The sequence below is a fragment of the Castor canadensis genome, chromosome 3 (genome assembly GCF_047511655.1).
Source record: "Castor canadensis chromosome 3, mCasCan1.hap1v2, whole genome shotgun sequence".
NCBI classification, from domain to species: domain Eukaryota; kingdom Metazoa; phylum Chordata; class Mammalia; order Rodentia; family Castoridae; genus Castor; species Castor canadensis.
Genome location: NC_133388.1, coordinates 47,550,186 through 47,573,058, shown reverse-complemented (window position 1 = coordinate 47,573,058; position 22,873 = coordinate 47,550,186). Strand labels below are relative to the sequence as shown.

The following is a 22,873-nucleotide window of genomic DNA, read 5'->3' as shown; positions in this document are numbered from 1 at the left end:
TTGGCCTATCTTGCTCAGGAAACCTCATGAGAGAATTGCAACTAGAATTTTCTTTTTCTTTTTCTCTGGTGGGGGGGGGAGGACATAATTTGAATTTAGCCTTTGAATTCAGGACCTCATGCTTGTTAGGAAGGCACTCTACCGCTTGAGCCACACTCTGCCAGTCCATCTTGAATGTTCTAATGAGTTAGGTAAGTGGCTAGTCTTACCTAAAGAATTAAAATCCTTTACTTACACACTTGTTCAAGATTAAAACCTAACCATTAGTTATAACGTTTCATTAGGAGGAAGAAGCAATTGAAATTCCTCTTTTTTCCTTACTTTCTACATCCAATTCTTCAGCAAGCCTGACATTATGTGCATGCATCCACACATTTTAATCTCCACTGCTACTCTAGCCCAGACCATTCTCCAGTACTGATTTCTACAAAACTGTTAGCGTTCCAACTAGTATCCTTGCTTCTATCTTCTCTTTAGTACAGATAACTAAAGAGAGGTCATTTAATAATTTAAATCAAATCTCATTTTTCTTCTTAAAAAATTTCTGATGAGGGCTGGCAGAATGGCTCAAGTGGTAGAGTTCTTGCCTAGCAAGGGTGGGGTCCTGAGGTCAAATCCCAGTACTGAAAAAAAAAAAAAAAGATTATTAAACAACAATGAAAAACCTCCGATGATCTCACATTAGAAAACCAATAATCAATGTTTTCCTTTGTTTGAGGCAGTGTCTCACTAGTAGCACAGGCTGGCCTGCGAACTCATGATCCTTCTGCCTCAGGTTCCCAGTGTTGGGATTACAGGTGTGGGCCACGATACATTTAATTTTCTGATTTTTCTAACAGTACTGTGGTTATCTAAAAACACACACACACACACACACACACTTAAGTATTTAGGATTAAAAAATGCTGCTAACCTTTTACTTCCAAGTAGGATTATAATCCAACCTTTACAAAAACCGGTCCCCTGCCACTTTTCTGATTTCTCTTATCACTTTCCTCCACTAAATTAAATCTCTGATAGGCTCCACTGACCTAACAGTTCTCTAACAAGCCAAGGGGTGCATTGCACTGCCCTGCCTAATCCTTCTTACCCTTTGTCATGGCAAGCTGCAACTCTTTTGCCTATTTATTCTTTGTTGCCTGTTTCCTCCCACTGGATGCAAATTCCATGAGGCATGGGAGTGTATCTTTAACTCTACTCAAACCTCACATTCATAGAACGGGCACTAATGCTTCTGTAAAATTCCAAGTTGAGCTCGAAGGTGACACCCTCAAAGTGCAACTTTCCTCTCCAGTGCCTGAGGATGAGGGTGAGGATGCCACGAATTACCGGTCAGAACCAGGAGATCAAGGGCAAAGGGATATCTCTCCGCTCTGCTTTCTCTACTCTTATATGAGAACATCTCTCTTCTTTGTTTCAAGAATGAATAAAGAAACGAGAAGAGACGGCTAAAAGATAAAGAATGGCGCAGCTTCTCAACCCGACGACTCAAAAGTGGTTGAGAAAACTGGACCTGAAGAAAGAAGTTCGCCCTTCCCTAGCCTCCATTGCTTCTGCCCATGCGCGTCACCCTTCACTCTCACCCCCCCTCCTTTACCCACAATCCTCTTCTCGCCGGCGGAACGAGCCACAGAGAGAAGAGCCATTGGTTGAATGTGCAGCCAATAGGCGGGCCTGTTACTGGTGTGAACGGCGCTGCGGCGTGAGGGAGGCATCTTAGGCCTGCAGGAGGCGAGAGGCCGTGTGTACTTCAAGATGAGCTCCATCGGCACCGGGGTGAGTTTGCGATTTTTCGGTGTGATAGCATAGCTCAAGGATTAACGTGGAAGGGACCTCTGACCATCCGCAAGGGGAGCTCCGACCCTGGCTGCGCTGGGACTGCCTTGGGCCAGGTGGGCCGCTGTGCGCCTAGTGGAGCCCCGCGCTCCTTCACTTGAACGCTGTGTTCTAGGCCCGTCTCGGGTGACCGTGGTTCCTGCCAGCTTTCCAGCCTAGCCTGGCAGCCTTGGCAGAGCCATGGTGAGGTTTGGAACCACCTTGGATTGCTGAGTCACTCTCTGCAGCTGCTTAGGGAAAACGAAAGTGGGAGCTCGAGGAACTGGAGATAGCGTGTGGAGGGTCAAATCCTTCACACCGGACCCCGGCTCCTAGCCCAGGCCGGGCTTTCGTGCGCCGCCTTGCCGTCGTGGCGCGGCAGTTCCCGCTTTGGTTCAGCTCTCCCCTGCTCCACTCTGCGGGTAGGGTTCCCGGGAAGCCCTGTCCAACACAGCTAATAAGAAAAAGGCTCTGAAGCTAAATCTGACGAGCCCTTCCGGTTTCCCCTTGTTCCAGCCAGCTTTAATAACACTGGTAAGGCATCAATACTGCCGAACATGTAAATGATTATCAAGGTGCCTGCTTCTGACTTTTTGATAACTGTTGAGGATTCTGGAGTTGGACTTCTTACTGCTGTCCTTCGTTGGGTTTAGTCTGTTCAGCTGTGAGATGCTAAAGCTATGTCACTTTTTTTTTTAGGATAAATAAGTGCCGCATTAATGCATCTTGTACCAAACTGACTTTGCATCTACATTAATATGTCCTTCAATGAATATTTTATTACACCAACCTTTTAAGCTTTTTTATATAACCCAGTACGTTATTTGCTTGCGACTTGTCTATTTGATTGCTCTCTCCCCTCACCCCTTTTCAGTGCTGGGGATTGAAACCGGTCCTCACAAATGCAGGCAAGTGCTCTACCACTGAGCCACACCCCCATTTCCACTTGATTACTGTAGGGAAGTGGTTTGATACAGTGTCTCCTCATGTAGTCCAGTCTAGCCTTGAACTCGCGATCCTCCAGCTTCAGCCTTACCAGTACTGGGATTATAGAAGTGCACCACCATGCCCACATTCCTTTTTTAAAAAATTACCTCATCTTTTTTTTTTTTTTTTTTTTTTTTTTTGTGGTACTGGAATTTGAACTTTTGCTAGGCAGGCTTCTTGCCTCTTGAGCCATGCCCCCAAGCCCCCTCTTGATTGTTGATAGACATTTCATGTTCAAGTTAGAAAGGTGGGTTTTCCCCTCCTCAGCTTCATCTTTAAGTGAAAAAAATCTACGATTCATCTTCAATTCCTTGTTAACTTATATACTTAGCCAAACATTAATAAGTCTCCCTTCTCTCCACCCCGCAGTGGTGGGGACTGGAACCCAGGGCCCCATGCATGCTTAGCAAGCATTCTTCCAATGACCTACATCTTCAGCCCCATATGTTTTTGTTGTTTTTTAATTCTGCTCAAAAGATACTCCCTTCTCTCTCTTCTAGTCAAAGCCACCACCAGTGTCTTTGGAATACCTGATCTTTGCATTCACTCTTGTTGACTCTGCAGTTCATTTTCCGCATGATGCCAGAGCAATGTTTTTTTTAAAACTTGAATTAGATTATATCATTTTCCTTCTTAAACTCTTTGTGTTTAGATTAAAATGTAAACTACCTACTCCAGCCTGGCAGACCAAGCTAACTGGCATAGTGTCCTCTTTTTCTTCACAGTGCTTAAGACGCAGTGACCTTATTTCTGTTCTTTGGCTGAGCTAGACTTTTTCTGCTCTGTTTTTTGCATCAATTGACAGGAAGGCTCTTCCTCATCCTAAATGGCTAGTTCCCTGGCACTGAGGTTTCTGCTTTAGTAAAGTCTTCCCCTGATGAAGCAGTTTGTGGTAGTTCTCTCTATAACTTCATTTTTATTTTTATTCCCTTTGCCTATATGGTTTAGTGCTGTATCTCCACCTAGATTTGTGACTACTAGTTTGAAAATAAGGGGGTTCATGAATGAAGGGCCTTCATGTATTCCCAAGTAGGGACTCACATAAAATACATGCTCACTAAATGCTTGATGCATGCTAAATGATTTGATCAACGTCCTTCATTTTGTTAGTGGCACAAGCCATGAATTTAAATGTTCTGACTTCAGTGATGTTTCTACCACACCATACTGTGTTAACCTTCTCTTTTTTTTTGGGGGGGGGGCGGTGGCGTACTGGGGTTTTTGAACTCAGGTGCACTCACTTGAACCACACCTCTAGTCTCATACTAATCTTTTCAAAAATTAATGTTCTGTGTAAAAGAAGTTCTGACCTCTCCTAGGACTTGTATCCATTACTTCTCAGTTGCAGAAATCTAATGTGTGTAACTTTCCAGTAGCCACTGTCGATCTCTGACATGCTTCCCTTCAAAGCAGTGTCTGTCGGGATATAACACATTCTTGATATTAAGTCATTTGGAGAAAAAATAAATTGTATGGTTGTTATTGCTAAAGATACGTTGCTACAAGGTTTTTAAATTACTTTTTTGTTTTTTTGGCTATTCTGGGGTTTGAACTCAGGGTTTCATGCTTGTCAGAGAGCCATGCTTGCAGCCCAGTTAACAACAAGGTTACTGTTTTTCTTTTGTCCCCCTAGTATGATCTGTCAGCCTCCACATTCTCTCCTGATGGAAGAGTTTTTCAAGTTGAATATGCTATGAAAGCTGTGGAAAATAGTAGGTAAGAAACATTGTTTAACTTGAAATACTTATGTTCCAACCAGATAGGAAATATTTTATTATTTTTGTAAGCTAGACTTTGTTATGTTACTTGGGCAGAAATTAGTTTATTGCCTAAAATAATCTTATTGGTCATTTCCAGATTTCTTTCTTGGCCAGATCTTTTTCACGAACACCATCCTATATTTCCAGTTGATTCTACTTAGATATCCATGTCTCAAACCCAGTGTGTAAAACTACATTCATTATCATCTTTGCCAGCTCATTTTGCTCTTTGAAATTCTTGATTTGTATTATTGCTTCTGTTAGCCATCAGGTTAAAGACCTTGTTTTTTCTCGTATCAGTTACTCTGATGTTCGTCTTTGTAAGACTTTTTTTGGTTCTTCTCTACTTTTACTGCCTCTCCACAGGATGTAGAATCACTGAGATCTTTTCCTGCTTTGCTTCTTTATTCTATCTTTTTAGGGGAATGCACTAAAATGATTTCTAGGCACTCCTGTAACATGTTAGTTGAATTATTAGCTGTCCACAAATTTTGTGAGTTTTAATTGAAGAAATCTTGTACTATATATTTCTGAATCTAAAATAGCTGTAGAATAAATTAAAGTTTTTTTTTTTTAAATACACAATTTCTTTTTTTTCCTTGTGCTGAGGATTGAACCTGGACCTTCTGCATGCTAGGCAAGAGCTCTGCCACTGAGCTACATCCTGGAATTTGTTTCATAACATCTTCTCAGACAGATCCCTTTGAAAAAAAATTTGTTGTTCAGATACAAATAGGGTGTTAATGTTGGGGCTTAGTTTTTCTATTGCAGTTAAAAACCTTCTCAATAAAAGTATAAGAGGGAAATGCTTCCAGGAATTTAGAAGAGTATGGATAAAATAATGAGTTTTTCACTTTCTACTTTTTTTGACAGTACTGGGGTTTGAACTCAAGGCTTTATTTGAGCCACTCCACCAGCCCTGTTTTGTGTTAAGTATTTTTTGAGATAGGGTCTCGAAAACTATTTGCCAGGGCTGGCTTTGAACCACTAACCTCCTGATCTCTGCCTCCTGAGTAGCTAGGATTATAGGCATGAGCCACTGGCACCTAGCCTGTATTGGTATTTCTGATACTTGATTATGAAAATTTTATTAGGATAGAAGTTGTTTTTCTTTGCATGTGCTAGCACATAGTAAGCCCTCAGTAGTTAGTGAATAAATGTTCATTTTATGTGCTGGCTTCTGAATGGTAGAAAGAAGGCAAAAGAATTTCTAAAAGTTTGTGAAATATTTTCAAAGATTTAAGCAAAAAATACATTTAAGTGTTCTCTGGGATTTGTGTGAAGATACTGTATTTTATATTTAAATGTTGTACTATTAGAGCTATTGTTACAAGTTATAAATATCTAATAGCATAATAGAAAAAAAGGCTAAGAATTTTAGGCTGAAATGCACTTGTTATTCTCTACAAAACCTACTATAATTAAAGTTTAAGGGAAAAGTTGGTGGGCCCAGTGGCATGTGCCTCTAGTCTCAGCTATGCAGGAGTTTGAGGCCAGTCTGGGCAACTTAGGAATTTGTTTTCTATCAAATACCTCTAGATATATCTTTTTAAACTGTGATCCTCTTGATCTCTGCCTCTTAAATAGCTAGGATTACATGCATGAGCCACTGACTTCAAGCACACACACTATCACTGAGCTACACTCCCAATCCCTGAATGTTACTTTTGTAATATTCCATCTATCTTAACTACTTCACATACCTTACTATAAGAATAAAATATATGTAAAAACATTTGTGCTATGTTGGCACAGAAAATAATAAGTAGAAAAATTAGATTGTATATTAATTTCATTTGAGAGTCTGGCATATAAGTAATAATTTGACTTAATGTGTTATATCAAAAGGGTTTCATTTTACATTTTTATTAGTAAGTATTAGTTGTACAAGGGGGTTTCATTGTGACATCTACAATTAGATTCACCCCCTCTAGAGGTAATTCTTTGGTACTTAAAAAGTCAACAGAACTAGTAAGCATTAAATATACATGCTGTGATCCTATTTAAAAAAATATGCTCCTGGAATGGTTACATGGAAAAGAAAAAAAGAAACATTTTAATTCTCCCTTTTAGCTTCATTGAAGAGTCAAGATATGAAAGGAACTTTGTGTAATGTAAAGACTAGATTGTTTAGAACAAAAATGTATACAAAATTTTGTATGCCTTTATACTTTCAAAAATTATTGAGGGCCTCAAAAAGCATTTATTTGTATAGAGTATAGGTTATGTTAATATTTACTGTATTAGAAATACAAATGAAAGAGTTAAAAATGTGTTAAATCATTTAAAATAATAATAAATTTACATGCTTTTACTAAGATAATAATTACCCTTTCCAGATCCCAGTTCCCCTGTAGGTCTTTGAGGGGCTGTTCCTAGCCAGGAGCTTACAGAAGCCCAGGGGTAGGGAAGCCACAAAAGAGAGGTCTTGGCACCAGAGTTTGACCCCTAGCTGTATCATCCTGTGTGGGTCAGGTATTTAATTTCTTTGTCTCAGTTTCTGCATCTTTAAAATAGAGGTAATAATACTGTTTTCAAAGTTCTTGACAGGAATAATTATATGTGGGGCCCCCAACAAGTGCCTAATAAATGCTAGCTGAATTTATAAGAGAGATGGATTGCTGTTGAAACTGCAGAACTTTCGGCATATAACAACTTTGTCCAAGCCCCTGCACTAAGAGAGCTGACCAAACTAGCATAGCTTCTTAGCTGCACAAGGCCATATTCCTATGATGACTTCAGTACCTTGGATTAAAAAGCCTGCCTATGTGTTGGAGATGTAGTACCATGGTAGAGCATTTGCCTATCTTGTGTGTGTTCCATGTTCTATCCCCAGCCACACACACACACACACACACACACACACACAACCTTGTCTGAAGAAGCACAGCATGTAAAGGAGAATTTAGTTTGCTGTAGCCAGCAAAAATGCCTGATTCCTGATCCTTTCTTAGCAAATATAGTATGAAAGATCTTACAATTATAAAGTTAGACTGCTGTACACACAGGCTTGACATCTGCAGTCAATCAACTGTGGGTCAAAAATATTCAGGAAAAAACCCAAACAAAACAGCAACAACAACGCCCCCCAACCCCAAACTACAGGGCTAAGATGTAGGTCAGAGATAAAGCACATTACTTGGCATGCATTAGGTCCTGGGTTTGATTCCCAGCACTGAAAAAAATTGTGTATGTAAAGTAATAAAAATGGCTAGAGTTATGGCGCAAGCTACTGCTACCTTCTAGAGCAAGCACAAAGCCCTGAGTTCAAATCCCAGTACTGCCAAAATACATACATAATACATGCATATATATGATTGCATATTAACATTAGGAACATTTTAAAGGAAAAATAACTTTTCCAAACTGTAAATTTAGTAAATTTAGTGAGTGGCATTGTTTTCCATTTTTGCAAATCTCAGTCTCATTACCTTGATAAAGACCGATAAATTCTATTTTTATTTTTTAAAGCTTACTGAGGTATGTAATGCAGATCACACTTTACATACATATGTGATTGGAAAGCCTTTTCACATAATTATGGATATAGTTGATACTACACCAAAGCTACACAAGTTACATTGTGTGTGTGTGTGTGTGTGTGTGTGTGTGTGTGTGTGACTGAAGTTTGAACTCAGGGTTTCACATCTGCAAAGTAGGTGTTCTATATATTTTGCACTGGTATTTTGGAGGTAAGGGTCTCACAGAGGTTTTGTTCAGGCTGGGTCTGAAGCTCGATCCCTCTGATCTTAGCCTCGCAAATAGCTAAGATTAAAGCCGTGAGCCACTGGTGCCTGGCAAATTGTAGATTAAGGATTAGATGGAGTCTGAAAACATGGATGAACTTGTGTTTTGTTACATTAAAATGTATTGGGCTATCTTGCACTGTAGATCTTTTATGCCTGCATGGCTTCATAGCATCATGGATTGACCATTTGAGAACTATGGTTCACTGAGTTGTAACAGATCTTCCAAATTAGACACATTTCATTTTAAACTATCAAAAACATCACATTTGTAAGTATCACCACTCTTCTCAATATAGAAGTTTGTAACTATTGAGAAACAGGAAGGCTTACAGCTTTCTAAAATTTCAGTTTTTATCTTGAAAGCTTGAATTTAATCATGGGCAACAAATATTACAGTGGCTTCCCTTGAAGTGACAGACTCACCATGTTTGTTTTAGAAAAGAATGTCTGCTATATATGTAAATAACAATGATTTGTCTGATACTTTTTCCGTACAATGAGTGACCCTTGGCTGCATCACGTGTTGTCTGCGTGGCCTTGGATCAGACATATTCTCTCTTATGAGAAAACTCACAACTTGAAAACAGTTGTACAAGTGCTTTTTCCTTGAGGCAGCCATCATATTTTGTATGTAGAAGGACTTTGCATCCTATTTCATTACTAGAGTATTAAAAAGATAGGTACATAGGGTTAAAATAAGATGTAATAAAATTACTACTTCATCTAGGACATTTCTTAACTAAAGTAGTGTTTTAGAACTGTGATTAGGAAGGAAAGAATAGTTTACTAGTATTGTTGTCACTGACTTGATTCATGTTACAGTGCCAGCAGTCTTACCCACCACTGCTTCTGAACCATCAGTGCAAAGTCCATACAGTGAACTTATTTTATCATTACATTTATTTACATGTGTATTCATTGTTTGTGCCACCTTCCCCGTCCGTCCGTCCCCCGTCCCCCCCCCGCCAAAGTTTTTGTATTCTTACAAAAATTTGGCTTCAGAAACCCCCTGAAAGGGTCTCAGGAAGGGATTCCCAAGAAGTTGCAAAATTACATAGTAAGAAGTTTTATAAAATAGACTGTTTTAGAATCTAGGCAGTGAGGAAGATAAGTTGAATTAGGAAAGGTTGCAAGAGGCTGTAGAGTTAAATTCAAGGACATTTGCAAATGTTTGTGGAAAATGGTTTAACTGTGAAGAGGAGGAAATAACCAGGATAACTTCAAAGATGTGAGGCAAAAATGAACATGAGGTGTTAAGAAGGATGACAGTGAGGTTAAATTTAGTACACTACAAGTTTTATAAGAGGAAATTGAATAAGCTTAATGGACTTTGCCTAATTTTCAGCCTGAGGACACCTAAAATATGGAATAGTCACTCTGAAATTCTTGATTTTTGTGTCCATTTGTTCATTTGTCTGAGAAGCCGCCCCATGGTTTCATCAGATGAAAAGCAAGTGATCAGAACTTGGTGACACCAAAATAGAGGCACTGAGATAGTTTTACCAAAAAACTATACAAATCAAGCACATTTATTTTCTCACTGGTGGTTTCTCATGACAGTTACCTTTATTAAAACGGGTAAGGGCTGGTGGGGTGGCTCAAGTAATAGTGGCCTGCCTAGCAAATGTGAGGCCCTGAACCAAACCCTAGTATCACCACCACCAAAAAAAATCCCCAAAAACATGTTTTAATCTTGAAATAGCATGTAATTTCTCCAAATTGTACTTGAGTTTAAGATCTTTTTTATCTTAACAGTTGTAACAGAATGTATTTTATTTTTTATACTTATTAGAAGCAATACGTTTATTGCAGAAAAATTGGAAGAAATAGACGAGCAAAAGGAAGGAATGTTATGTTCTTCCATTCAGACTAGTCAGTTAACAACTTTTTAGTTTGTATTATAGCCTTTCTTTTCTACAAATATTATGTACCATTTTTAATATATGCATTGATAATGTGACTAACATAAATGCCACAGTGTTATATCGTACATATTTTCTTAGAACTTTTCTTACATTTTAATTCTTTTTTTTTGTTAACCGATATGCTCAATTGGGGGGCTTACATGATACCCATTTGTATAGATCTTATCATACTTTAGGTTGTTTTCCCTTTGGATTTTGAATGTATTTGACATGCTTTAAGTATTACCTGTTTTTGTGATTTTTTTAAATGAAATTTCTTCTATTTTCAGTTAATTTATTTTTTTCTGTTTCAGTACAGCTATTGGGATCAGATGTAAAGATGGTGTTGTCTTTGGGGTAGAAAAATTAGTCCTTTCTAAACTTTATGAAGAAGGTTCTAACAAACGACTTTTTAATGTTGATCGGCATGTTGGAATGGTGAGGTCACATTTTAAAGTATTCCTCTTTGCTTTGTCCAATTTCTTTTGAAGTTACTGATTGAAATACAATAAAATCCAATTTTAAGAACCAATTTATTTCTTTAACATTGAGGTAATAGTAGATAAATGAGCAGCCACAAGCGGAATCAGAGTGAGTTCTGGGTTTTGATGACCTACATGAAAAGGTGGCATTCTTACGAACTTATTGTGACAGATGTGGAAAACCAAGTTGCCTTCAGAAAAGGAGAGGATGAAGATAGGGAATATGTATAGAAATGAGATCTTGGCAGCATATATCATTAATGGGGAAGATACATGTTTCAGAGGTAAGGAATCTGCTTTTTGTATGTTGTTACACTAAAGATGTTAGCAGATAGAGAATACCTTTGAAGTACAGTGTCACTGGGAAAGGACGTTTAGTGAAAGGAAAGGAGAACACATTAGTAGTTTCATAGGCATCACTATTAGTTATTTCACACAGCTGTATCCTGGCTGTCGTAATAACTGCTTTGCAAACTAAGCCATAAATATACTCCTGGTATGTACTGAAGTCATCCTATATAGCTGTCACATTTTCTTTAGTAAGAGCTACCACCCATAAAAAAACTGAATGTTTCTGCTAGGCAAGGAAGAAAAGAGAACATCCTACATGTGCTAGTGATCTCTTTGCACTTAATCCTAACAACTCAGTGAAGGTAATATTAATCCCATCTTTACAGATCAGAAAACAGATGCATAGGTAGGAGAGTGAAAACTGGGATTCATACTTGGAACTCCATGCTACTCCAAAGCTCATTCTGAAGTGATACCCTCTAGCACCCAACTAATTTGCTGATAGCACATGTGATGCTACATACAAACATAAAAAGGATTGGGAAAATACAACTAGTAAATCATAAAACTAATTTTTTCCTTTGCCTCTTCAAAGACTTTTTTTTTTTTCTAAATACCTTCTCTCCTGAACAGATTTATTGTAGCCAGTGAAACTGATATGTTTTGATGAAACTTGCTCGATTCTAACCTAGTTGGTAGGAGGTGAATTATGTGTCCTTTTACTTTAAAAGTTTAGGTACACTTGGTGGGGGAAAGTCATATATGCATCAAATAGGCGTTTAGTGATAGAAAAATTTTGTCCTGGAATTTTCAAGTTTGTCCCATATGTTAAAGCCAAGAGTTGATGACATTCCTCTTACTTGGAAATTGGTAAAACATTCAATATTTAAGAGGATTAGAGAAAATTAAGGCCTAATGTCCTCTATCCACAATTGTCATGTTCAAAGTGACTTCAGAATTAAGAATTATTCTTTTCAACTAAGTTCTCCAAAGCAATAGTAGCTTCTTTAAATGATGAAACATTGGGTTGGATAACCTTTGAGAAGTTATTCTAAATACCCTTCTCTGGTCTGTAAAACAAGGATGGTAAACTTTTATTTCATACTGTTATTGTGAAGTTAAAAATAATTATGCAAAATGCCTAACATGTAATAAGCATTTAGTATGTGTTAAGATTACAATTACTAGAAGAATTAGGAAAAAAGTTGTTGACGATTCTTATAGCACTTTTAAATTCTGCAAATTTAAGCAGTTTCCAAACTTTCTGGGTTCACAGAAAGTTAAGTGTCTCAGTGAATTCCTCCCCTCCTCTCATTGCTTCTCTAGGCCAGAACTACCCAGTGGGCTTGTTTATTAAGTACTGAGGTATACTGCACATCTTCCTATACTTTGGAATTTGATTGGATGCTGCCATTTTTTATTGAATTTTGTAATTGTGAACCCTGCTTCTTAAAGATTTGAGGCCATTGAAAAAAATGTAGTTCAGCTTTAATGTAAAACTGAACTACTTGACTTTTTACTCCAAATTTAAATGAGCCACACCACCTCTGACACTTCACTACAGTGCCCTAGGGCATCTCAGCACATATGCCGGAACTGTAGTTCGAAGCTTCCAGTCCTGAAAGATTAATGGTTTGTCATATATTTTGGTTTCTTATTGTAGTTTATTAGCCAGTAGGTTGAAAAAGATGAGATGTGGTTGTGCCCTTTAGACCAAAACTTTGGTAACTTTTGGAACATGTAACTTTTAAATAAAGATGAACCTTGACCAACACCATTTTTTAAATAATGAAGTAGTTAATGAGGAGGACCATGGGATAAGACAAAAAAATAATTGGATACCTTTTGATTTGTTATAAGAATGTTTATTAAATTGGTACTTTTTTTCCCCTCAGGCAGTAGCAGGTTTGTTGGCAGATGCTCGTTCTTTAGCAGACATAGCAAGAGAAGAAGCTTCCAACTTTAGATCTAACTTTGGCTATAACATTCCACTAAAAGTAAGTTGGCAACATACTGAGGAGCCTTTTTTGAATAATAATAGAAATGTGCTAATAATTCCTTCTCCTTACCCCTTGTAGCATCTTGCAGACAGAGTGGCCATGTACGTACACGCTTACACACTCTACAGTGCCGTTAGACCTTTTGGCTGCAGGTAAGAAAGGTTTTGATACTCAAGCTGTATCTGTACTGTAGATACCTATTTTCCTCAACACATTAGCTTTTTACACACTTAATACAAATTTTTACCATGAAGTAGTACAGCAGTGATTGTAAGTGTACATAAAAAGTATTTGAGTAGTAAAAGGGATCATACAGATTTGAAGTAATGATAAAATAGAGGAGTCGTAATTATGATTTTAATCTGATTGTAGTAAATTCTTTAATGTTACGTTCCTGATATTCTCAGGAATTGTGATTTTAAATACACTCCCTGTTAACATTAGGTAACTAATTATACTTTAGTTTTCTCATTAATTTCTCTCTAATGTAAGTGATGAGATAAAATGTTCTTAAATGGAGTTTTTTTTTTTAATAGTAATGAATATATAAAACTCAAATTTCCTATTTCGGTTATTAAGGTGAAGAGCTATTACTTTCTGTTTTTGGAGAAAGTGAAAGATTCAATTGCAGCAAGACCTGGAATAGTTGTAAATATTCAATTATGGTTTCTCATGGGAGACTTGTTAGGGCTAGATTTCCCTGAAATGAAAAGTAACTTTTAAAAAACGAAATAGCTAGTCTTGCTTGATTAAAATAAAACATTTACTAACATCTTAGTGCTTAGCTCTAGTCCTATCTTTGAATTGGTTACAGTCAGCTATATTTAAATTACCAAGGAGGCAGATATTCATGAATACCTGAGTTTTATTCTACCGGCAAGAGGTTAGACCTGGTGGGTAACTTGTGACCTTAGTTTTGAAGGTTGTCACTTGAATTACTCATGAAACATTTTTTCTTTTTGACTCTATAGAATATCTTTTATTTTTTACATTTTAATTGAGCTTTGTGTTCATCAGTTACTTTTTAGCTATCTTTAAGGGAGTAAAAATAGTGAATTTTTTTTCAAGTTTAATAATAGTTTATTTAACAAGGTTATTTCTGCATCAGATTGTGGTTTAAGTGGCCGTTATATATAGGTCTTAGATCTTCAAGTGGATTTTCTATATCTTCCTGCTTAGCAGCAAAAGGCATTTTTAGGTTTTTGAGTATACACTATGAGTAAATCATAGATGTGGGGACACAGACCAATGTCACCACTGATACCTTAGAGGTGATAAGATACAGATATGTACTGAGTATGCAGGGTAGGAAATTAGAGCAGACCTATTTTTGGAGAAGCTGCAAGCACAGGTGGTGAGATTGTAAGGGGAATGGGTGAAGAGTATTTCAAGTGAAGAGACTGGGTATGAACGGGTTGGATAATGCAGAGGCAGTCAGGTGTTCTTGACATTGTATAGCGACTATAGATGATACGGAAGAGATGGTGAGAGGCCAGAAGTCTGTGCTCTGTGGTAAGGAGTTATAGCAAGAGCAGTACTGAAGGGTTTTACAGTAAGGTAAATCTCATCAGTGTGAACAAAGAGGGGTGAGATTTTGATAGTTGGCTATTACAATATTCTGCATGTGACATGATAGTTTTATGAAGCTGATTTCTCTTTAAAGCAAAGGAAATATATAACAATTTCAGAAAATCAGTAATTCATGTTGTTTATTAGCCTAAAGTGATAAAAAGAAAAAAAGTGAGCCATTTCTGATTATTATAAAGACTGGAGGAATATTGGGTGGAGGGGTATAAAATAAATACTAGAAAGAGTCTAACATGGATCCAGTGTGCTTTCAACCAAGAATTTTGTCCTGTTGGCTTTTTCATGCCTTTATCAGACACTTGCATTTAGTTTTCTGTTTTTCACCTGTCTACATTACTCCTTTCTCTACATGGTTGTCTTCCTAAGATAGTTTCATCATGAATTTTACTACTGGGCTGGCCGAGAGGCTGCCCAGCAAGCCTACCAAGCCTAGCAACTGTGAGGTCCTGAGTTCAAGCCCCCGTACTGCCAAAAAAAAGAGGAGGGAGGAAGGGGAAGTTTAATACCAAACAAAGAAGCCACATGAATGTTGACTACTCTAGTATATACTAGTTTTTATTAATTGAAACTGCCTTAACAAAGTACTTACTATGAGTAATTCATATTAGTAATTTATCTTAGAAATCATAATTGCAGTCATACCACAGGTTTTTTTTTTTTGTTTGTTTGTTTTAAGTAACAGTAAAGCTTATTAGGAAAGAAATACATGTTGAATAGACTAAAAGCAGGTTGTGGGGGGCGGAGGTGGGTAGAAAGAGACATTTCCTGTTCCCCATGCAGGAACTGGGAGCAAATTCCTAGCACAGGGTTTTCTGTTTTTTGTTTTTTTAAAAAGAAAAATACACATATACTTTTATAGTATTAAGAAGTATGATTTAAATAATTTTTTTTATGCAGCTTCATGTTAGGCTCTTACAGTACGAATGATGGTGCACAACTGTACATGATTGATCCATCAGGTGTTTCATATGTGAGTAATTTTTAATCATCTTAAATTCTATTATAGTTTAATGGTCTCACCTGGATTATATAGAATTTTTTATAATTCTTTCAAGAAAAATAATGATTTTCCTATTTATCATCATTTAACAGTCTGGGTAAGGCAGGGGAAAAATTTTTGGCTTTCATTGTGTTATATAGAAACTACATAATGGATATAACATTTTGAATGTGTGATTCTTTCACTAGTATAAATACTATGTTTTAAAACTGAATATAGGGCTAGGAGTGTAGCTCCGTGGTACATCATTTGCCTGGCACGTGCAAGGCCCTGGTCCACTTCTAGAATTAAGTTTGGTATGTTAATTTTAGAATGCTTTGACATTCATGTGTGTATGCTTCTAACTTATTTAAATGACTTTTAAAACAGAAACAGCATCCATTAGTGATAAATAGTATACTAATTGAATGATTATGTATTTTTGTTTTTGTTTTTTTAAATAAATAGGGATATTGGGGTTGTGCCATTGGCAAAGCCAGGCAAGCTGCAAAGACAGAAATAGAAAAACTTCAGGTAAGACATACTTAGTGCTTGAATTTTGCTAGAAGTGAAGTTTGGATTATGTCTCTTAATCCAAGGATATAGTACAGTTTGATGTTTAGTGTTTTCTGAGCTAATGGGTTAAATAGGAAAGCTTATCCATACATCCATATATTATTGTATCATGAATCCTCTGATGGCTGCTGTAAATAATCCTAAATCTAGAAAAATAAAAAATAAGCTTTTATGTAATGTTTCAAAGTCACTGAAGTCAGTTCATAGACTACTGATCCGTAGCTTGATTTTCAGATTGAGTTAATGTCATAGGATCAGCTCAATAAAAACATACATATAGCATTTTTCCTGTTTTCAGTTTTGGTTTTAAGAGTTCATTTCATGTTGGTTCTGTACTACAGTCTTGCTTAACTGAGGCTCAGTTGTTGAAAGTACTTGCAAATATTTAGTATTTATTTAATGTTAAGTTCTGGAACCCCCTATAAAGCCCAATTTGGGGTATTTTTAATAAAGATGACAAAAGGACCTTTATTTATTTGTTTTTGGTGGTACTGGGATTGAACTCAGGGTCCCCTAATAGGATCTTGGAGCAGTCACTTAGGCCAGCCCGAGTCCAGATTAAACACACTGTCTAGGGTCACAGAATAAATTGGTTGTGAATATTATCTATACCTTTTGGGTGTGGTGCTATGTTTCTAACTTCTTACTCTTTTTTCTTTTTGTTTACATTTCTTCATAGTATGAGGAAATTTTAAAATTTGAATACTTTGAGCAATCAACTGTGCTTTTGCCCTTCTATGATTAAAACCTAGTAAAGAATGGGAAAACAAAAAGTCCCATTGCTCTAGCCATTTTTTTTTCTTCTGATTATTTACCAAAAAAGAAAAACTTCATGAAACATATGTAAAAATGTGTTTTATTTCACATCTTCCTTTGTAGGATGCAATTAATTCACTAAATAGAGAACTTAAAAATATAAAGAATGGTATTTTCTTTTCCTTCCCCCCTAATTTAACCTGAAAAATGTAAACATGAGAATATGTAAGAATATTACAACTAACTTCTAATAAAGCTGTTGGGTTCCTTTATATATCCATTTGTATGTTTTCCCCTGAGCTATCTGAAACAAAGTTGGCAGATAAGATACTGAACCCTTAAATGCTCCAGCATTCATCTTAAAACAATACTGTTGACATGCTGAGCTATCATGCTGCAGTTCATAATTGAATTCCCTCAATAATCTCAACACTGTCTTTTTCAGACCATGCTATAGAATATAGAAAATGTATTTGTTTCTTAGATCTCTTTAAATTTAGGTCACAACGTTTTAGTCTTAAAGAGTCCACATCAGTTGCCTTTGTAGTTATACTCTCATGGGATTTGTGTAGTATTCTAAGACCTAAATTCAACATTATGACTTTGGCTATTGTTACCAATCCTTTTTTTTGGTCATTCAGACATAGGTTGACCATCAGGATTTCTAAATTAAAAATGAAAAATATTAATGAATTTCCTTTAAAGATACTGCAGTCAAATAACACATCAGGTGTAATCTTTCACCCTAACCTTTTTTAACCTTCACAGCCCCCTAAAGTATCTGAACTATGCACATTAGTTTGCACATTGTTTTGACTGTTACATGTGTTCACAAACCCTAACGTCTAATAGTAAAATCTTTACTTTTCTCTACCTTGATTTCCAAATGTTCTAATATGAATAAGCCATATATGAATTTGGCTTCCCACTTCTGCTTTGCACATTTTCATTTACCTTACCAAATCAAATCTGTAAGAACCGCTTAAGTCTTGATGATTTTTCAAAAAGCTTTCAGATTTTTTGCATTTTTGTCTCGAATAATTCCTAAAGGGTCATTTTTTTTTTCTTTAAATGCCATCTTTCTATGTCTTACAATTACCTAGTATCTTCTAGTAAGTATTCCCCGTTTGTAGGATTTTATTCTAGATTGGCTGTAAGGAAAATCAGATTTCTTCCCTAATTTTCCAGAATTCAGGGTCTTTCTATGGAAAGATTCATAGAGGGCTCTGGATTTTTACAAATTTTAATACATAATTAGTGGTATGAGGGTTATCTAGAATATTGTTTTGGGGATACTAATTTTAAAATATTAATTTATGAGTCAGAAAACTAATGTTTCCTTCTTTGGATTTTAAGTTATTTTACTTTGTTTTATATTTGAGAATCTACTTGAGAAGCATGGATAATATTAGTAACAAGTTGAAAATAGCTGTAAGAATGGAAACTTAAAATACCTTTTTTGTGTAGATGAAAGAAATGACCTGTCGTGATGTTGTTAAAGAAGTTGCAAAAATGTAAGTTGAAACTCTCCATACAAAATAATTTTTCACTTGAGGTTTCTTTGTATAGTCACTCTAAGAGCTGCTATGTTTGAAAATGTTGTAATTTAGAACACAGATTTACTGTGTTAGGAATCCTCATTAAGGACCTTTTTGGGATGGGGGGAAAGGAATGTGGCACTGACACTGAGACACACCCCAAGCCTGAATGTCCTTATTTTTGTTTATTTTTTTGGTGGTACTGGGGTTTTTACTCAGGGCCTCATGTTTGCTAGGCAGGCACTCAACCACTTGAGCTACTCCACCAGCTCCCGAATATCCTTATTTTTAAAGGATATTCTTTTTTTTTTTGGAGCAGGGGAGAACTGAGGTTTGAACTCAGGACTTCATTCTTACAAAGCACGTGCTATACCACTTCAGCCACACTTCCATTCCATTTTGCTTTTGTTATTTTGGAGATGAGGTCTCACCAACTATTTGCCTGGGCTGGCCTGAACCCAGTCTTCCCTGATTTCATCCTCACAGGTATATAGGCATGAGCCACTGGTGCCAGGCTAAAGTAAGTTACATTGTTTAGTTTAGTTGTAATAAGATGTGAAAATCAAGCTTCTGACAAAATAAACTCCTATTTGGGCAATAGGGTTTAATGGTAGGAGGACACAATGGAATCTTGTAAATCCCAATAATAGTAATCTTAGATTGTCTTCAAGAAAACTTAAAAACTTTTTTTTTGTGGCCCTGGGGATCAAACCCAGGGCTGCATGCTAATTAACATGCACTATACCTCTGAGGTACTCCCCCTGTTCCACAAATTTTGTCTCTCTTACAGGTTTGTTCTCTTAACCAGATGAGAAGAGCAGTATTTCAAAACTTTTAAAAAACCAGCTGAGTGATTTATATTACAAAGAGTACATGAAGGACAATAACTATCCAGTGTAACAAGCAACAATAAAGTCAATAAACCTGTTTTCAAAAATTTATAAGCCTAGAGCCAAGAACAGAGGCATTAGTGTTAAAAAAAAAATTCAGTGAAATTGAAATTTGGCTTTGAATGCTGGCTTTGTAGTCAGCTTTTCTGATTCCACCTGCAATACCCTGGAGATTTCCCCAGCACCACTTTTCCACATTATAACCATATGAAGGAGGTCTTACTGAGTCAGCTCTCAGTGCAGTAGGTGTCTCAGGTTTTACATCTTAATACATACAAGGAGAAAATATCCCAGAGAGAGCCCTTCATATAACGTGAATGATATCCTTATCTCTTCCAAACTGATGGTTGCGTCTCAATTTGTCTACCACTGTTGCTACTGAAAGTACCCCGAGCTTCGGTTGTGAAGCAAGCAGAGGCCATTCTCTTATTGCCAGTGACTAATAGGAACAGTGGGAACTAACATATTGCAGATGTGAATTAAATGGAGGTTGTTGTATCTTAACTTGCTCATTGGTAAAGGGTCAAGGAAGACTTCTAAAAGTAATGTTAAGTCAATGGAAAGTGTTAAACTTTACTTTGATACTTAATTTTTTTACATTTATTTTTGGCAGCAGTGGAGTTAAAACTCAAGGCCGCCAGGCGCTGGTGGCTCAAGCCTGCAATCCTAGCTACTCAGGAGGCAGAGATCAGGAGGATCACAGCCCAGGCAAATAGTTCATGAGACCCTATCTCCATAAACCCTATCACAAAAAACTGGGCTGGTGGAGTGGCTCAAGGTGAAGGCTCTAAATTCAAGCCCCAGTATCACCAAAAAAAACCCAAAACAATACCTCACGGCCTCACTCTTGGTAGGCAGGCACTCTACCACTTGAGCCACTAGACCAGTCGATTTTTTATGATGAGATTTTTCAAGATAGGGTTTCTGGAACTCTGTTTCTTGAGTAGCTAGGATTACAGGTGTGGCTCACACCCTATTAGATGTCTTCAGTTAACAGTTTTAAAATAATGTGTCAAAATAAACTGAACTTGAGTTGCATAGTTTCAGTATTTGTAGGAGGACAAGTGTTTCATTTTAATCTCAAATTATCGTGTAGTTTGTCTTTATACATTAATCTTGTAAATAAGTTACTATAGATGAGCTTTTACACATGGGCTTTCTAATTTTGTACTCACTGTGGGGAAGTGAACTTCAGTGTTTGGAGGTGACCAAATAAAATATTACTTTTCTTCTTTTCTATCTAGAATTTACATAGTACATGATGAAGTTAAGGATAAAGCTTTTGAACTGGAGCTTAGCTGGGTTGGTGAATGTAAGTTGTTTCTGGATATTAATTTCTCATCTGCACTGCACTTAATTTACTACTGGGTTCCCTTCTTAATATAAAGAAAGCCAAAACAAAATTACCAGATAGTCTAATGAAGGGAAAGTTGTAAGTAGTTCAACCCTTTTTAAACACCTGCTTCACATTTTTAAAAGATAGTATTGAGAAAGGTTTTCAGGAATAGGTTATTTTCAAAAATCCATTCATGCTGTAAATCAGCACTTAGGATTTGTAAATCATAATTTACTCTTGATTTTCAAAAGAGCTTTGTAACTTCGGTACATTTAGTCTCAAAGTGAGGAAACGCACAAAATGCATCTGGTATTCTTAGTACAATTTTATAACTTTAGATGAGTCATACCACTTGTGGATTGCATGGTAATGCAAACCTTAATATAATCCTCATTTTTTACTATATGGCTTAACTTACAGTAACTAAAGGAAGACATGAAATTGTTCCAAAAGATATAAGGGAAGAAGCAGAGAAATATGCTAAGGTAAGTCCTGTCAAGAAATTCTTCTAATCAAAACCATGCCCTGAATAATAAAGTAACTTGATTTTTATTAAAGTAATGCCTTAAGAGTTGAACAAAGGATAGTAATTTTTAGGCTATTTTTAGTGGGCAAGTTAACTTGGTCCCCAAAAAAGTAGTTTCATTTATATATACTTAATCAATAGTCATTGTGTTGTTAAGAGGTAGATAAACTTATCATTTAATTTCTAAAGTAAATACTCATTTTTCAATCATAAATAAAGGGCTGTTTAGTGACAAGTGATTTATGTTCAAGTTGTATCTTAATTGACCTACAGGTAATGGGATATAAAAATACTGTTAACTTTTTAACATTTTCTCTCTTACTAGGAATCTTTGAAGGAAGAAGATGAATCAGATGATGATAACATGTAACATTTATTTCAACTGTTCTAATTTCTGTCACAGTTCTATCCTATGTAACTGTTTACCCCTATGGATTATGATCCCACTGACCAATTTTCATTAAATTTTTCTCTTGTAACACTGAAGTTTGGTTACTATCAGCTTGACAAAATTGATGGTGGTAAATTGAGGACATTCACTTAATATTAAAATATACACTTGCCTAATTTGATCCATACTACTTGGGAAACTGAGATAGGATTGCTTGAATCCAGGAGTTCAAAGCCAGCATGGACAATATCGTTAGACCACAAATCAAAAGAAACAAAAAAAATACCCCTCCTTAGTTCAGGAACTAAATAACTAGTTTTGGAATTCGCTGAATTCAAGTCAAAACCCCATTCCATCTTTCATCTGGAATTTAGTGGTCATATTCTGTTGCGTTGTATACAAAAGTACAATTGAGACTTGTCACTTGTATTTAGTAAAATGATTTGATCATTAACCACAGTTTAGTGATAGAGAAGAAAGATGTCTCAATTTGGAAGCCTTTAAAATTTCTGTTCTTTTCCTTTATTGTGGTGAGGAGTAGATTCAAGGATCAAAGTCTATTCTGTCACTCAAAAATTTCTTGATCTGAAACCTGAACAAAAACCACTCAGCAGATGCCAAAACTAAGAATACTGCTTGTCTAGCATGTGAAAGGCCCTAGGTTCCACACTCAGCACCACACTGTTACTAAGTGAAATAATCAGTATTGTGGCCTGAAAGAACACATCATAATCTCAACAGAAGTACTCACAGCAGGAACAGAAAATCTGAACTCAGGCCAAGTATACTGGGCTCATGCCAGTACCACTACATTCAGCTGTTGTGCTCTCCTAAGAAGGGTGTTCTAGTCACTGAGTTTAGGTACAGGACTTTGAGCACTTGGGTAATCTAAGTAGCAAATCATTACACTTGAATAGCTAACGACTCAAAACCAGCACTTTATTTATCATGTCTTCCACAGTGTAAAATTACATGTTATACTGTATAACTCATATATTTAGCAGAGACTGACAGAAGTGTAGACTTAGAAAAATACCTAAGTTGGACCTATACAATTTAAAAGTTAACTATCCCCAAGCCAATCTATGGCCAGTCCTATACCTTCCCAAAGCTCCAAAATATGAATGGCACATAAATCTTCTCTCACTTGGCTGTTCTTAAACTCACATCAGGATTGTTAATAACCCTCCTTAAAATTAAGAGAAGATGCTGGTTCTAATGAAACAATTTTAGCAAGATCAACTGTAAACTACATTCAGTGCCATAATATCAGTTAAATCTAAAACTGTAAAAGCACATCTACTTA

At 36.4% G+C, this 22,873-nt stretch overlaps 1 protein-coding gene and 1 pseudogene across 3 annotated transcripts; one reads left to right on the top strand and one right to left on the bottom strand.

Annotated features, from left to right (window-relative positions):
• LOC109700123 (zinc finger protein 736-like) overlaps nt 1-22,873 on the bottom strand; it is a 72,585-nt pseudogene that overhangs the window by 33,790 nt on the left and 15,922 nt on the right.
• On the top strand, nt 1,620-21,655 carry Psma3 (proteasome 20S subunit alpha 3). 3 transcript variants are annotated; one of them, XM_020185148.2, is made up of 11 exons: nt 1,620-1,776; nt 4,436-4,518; nt 10,530-10,653; nt 12,884-12,985; nt 13,067-13,140; nt 15,473-15,545; nt 16,023-16,088; nt 18,354-18,400; nt 20,559-20,626; nt 21,071-21,135; nt 21,502-21,655. In XM_020185148.2, exons 1-11 carry the CDS (start codon nt 1,756-1,758, stop codon nt 21,544-21,546), a joined length of 768 nt encoding a protein of 255 aa, XP_020040737.1. In that variant the 5' UTR covers nt 1,620-1,755; the 3' UTR covers nt 21,547-21,655. The 3 variants fall into 3 exon arrangements, with proteins under 3 accessions (XP_020040737.1, XP_020040752.1, XP_073924008.1); XM_020185163.2 differs by having other exon boundaries at nt 1,706-1,776; nt 10,535-10,653; XM_074067907.1 differs by having other exon boundaries at nt 1,758-1,892.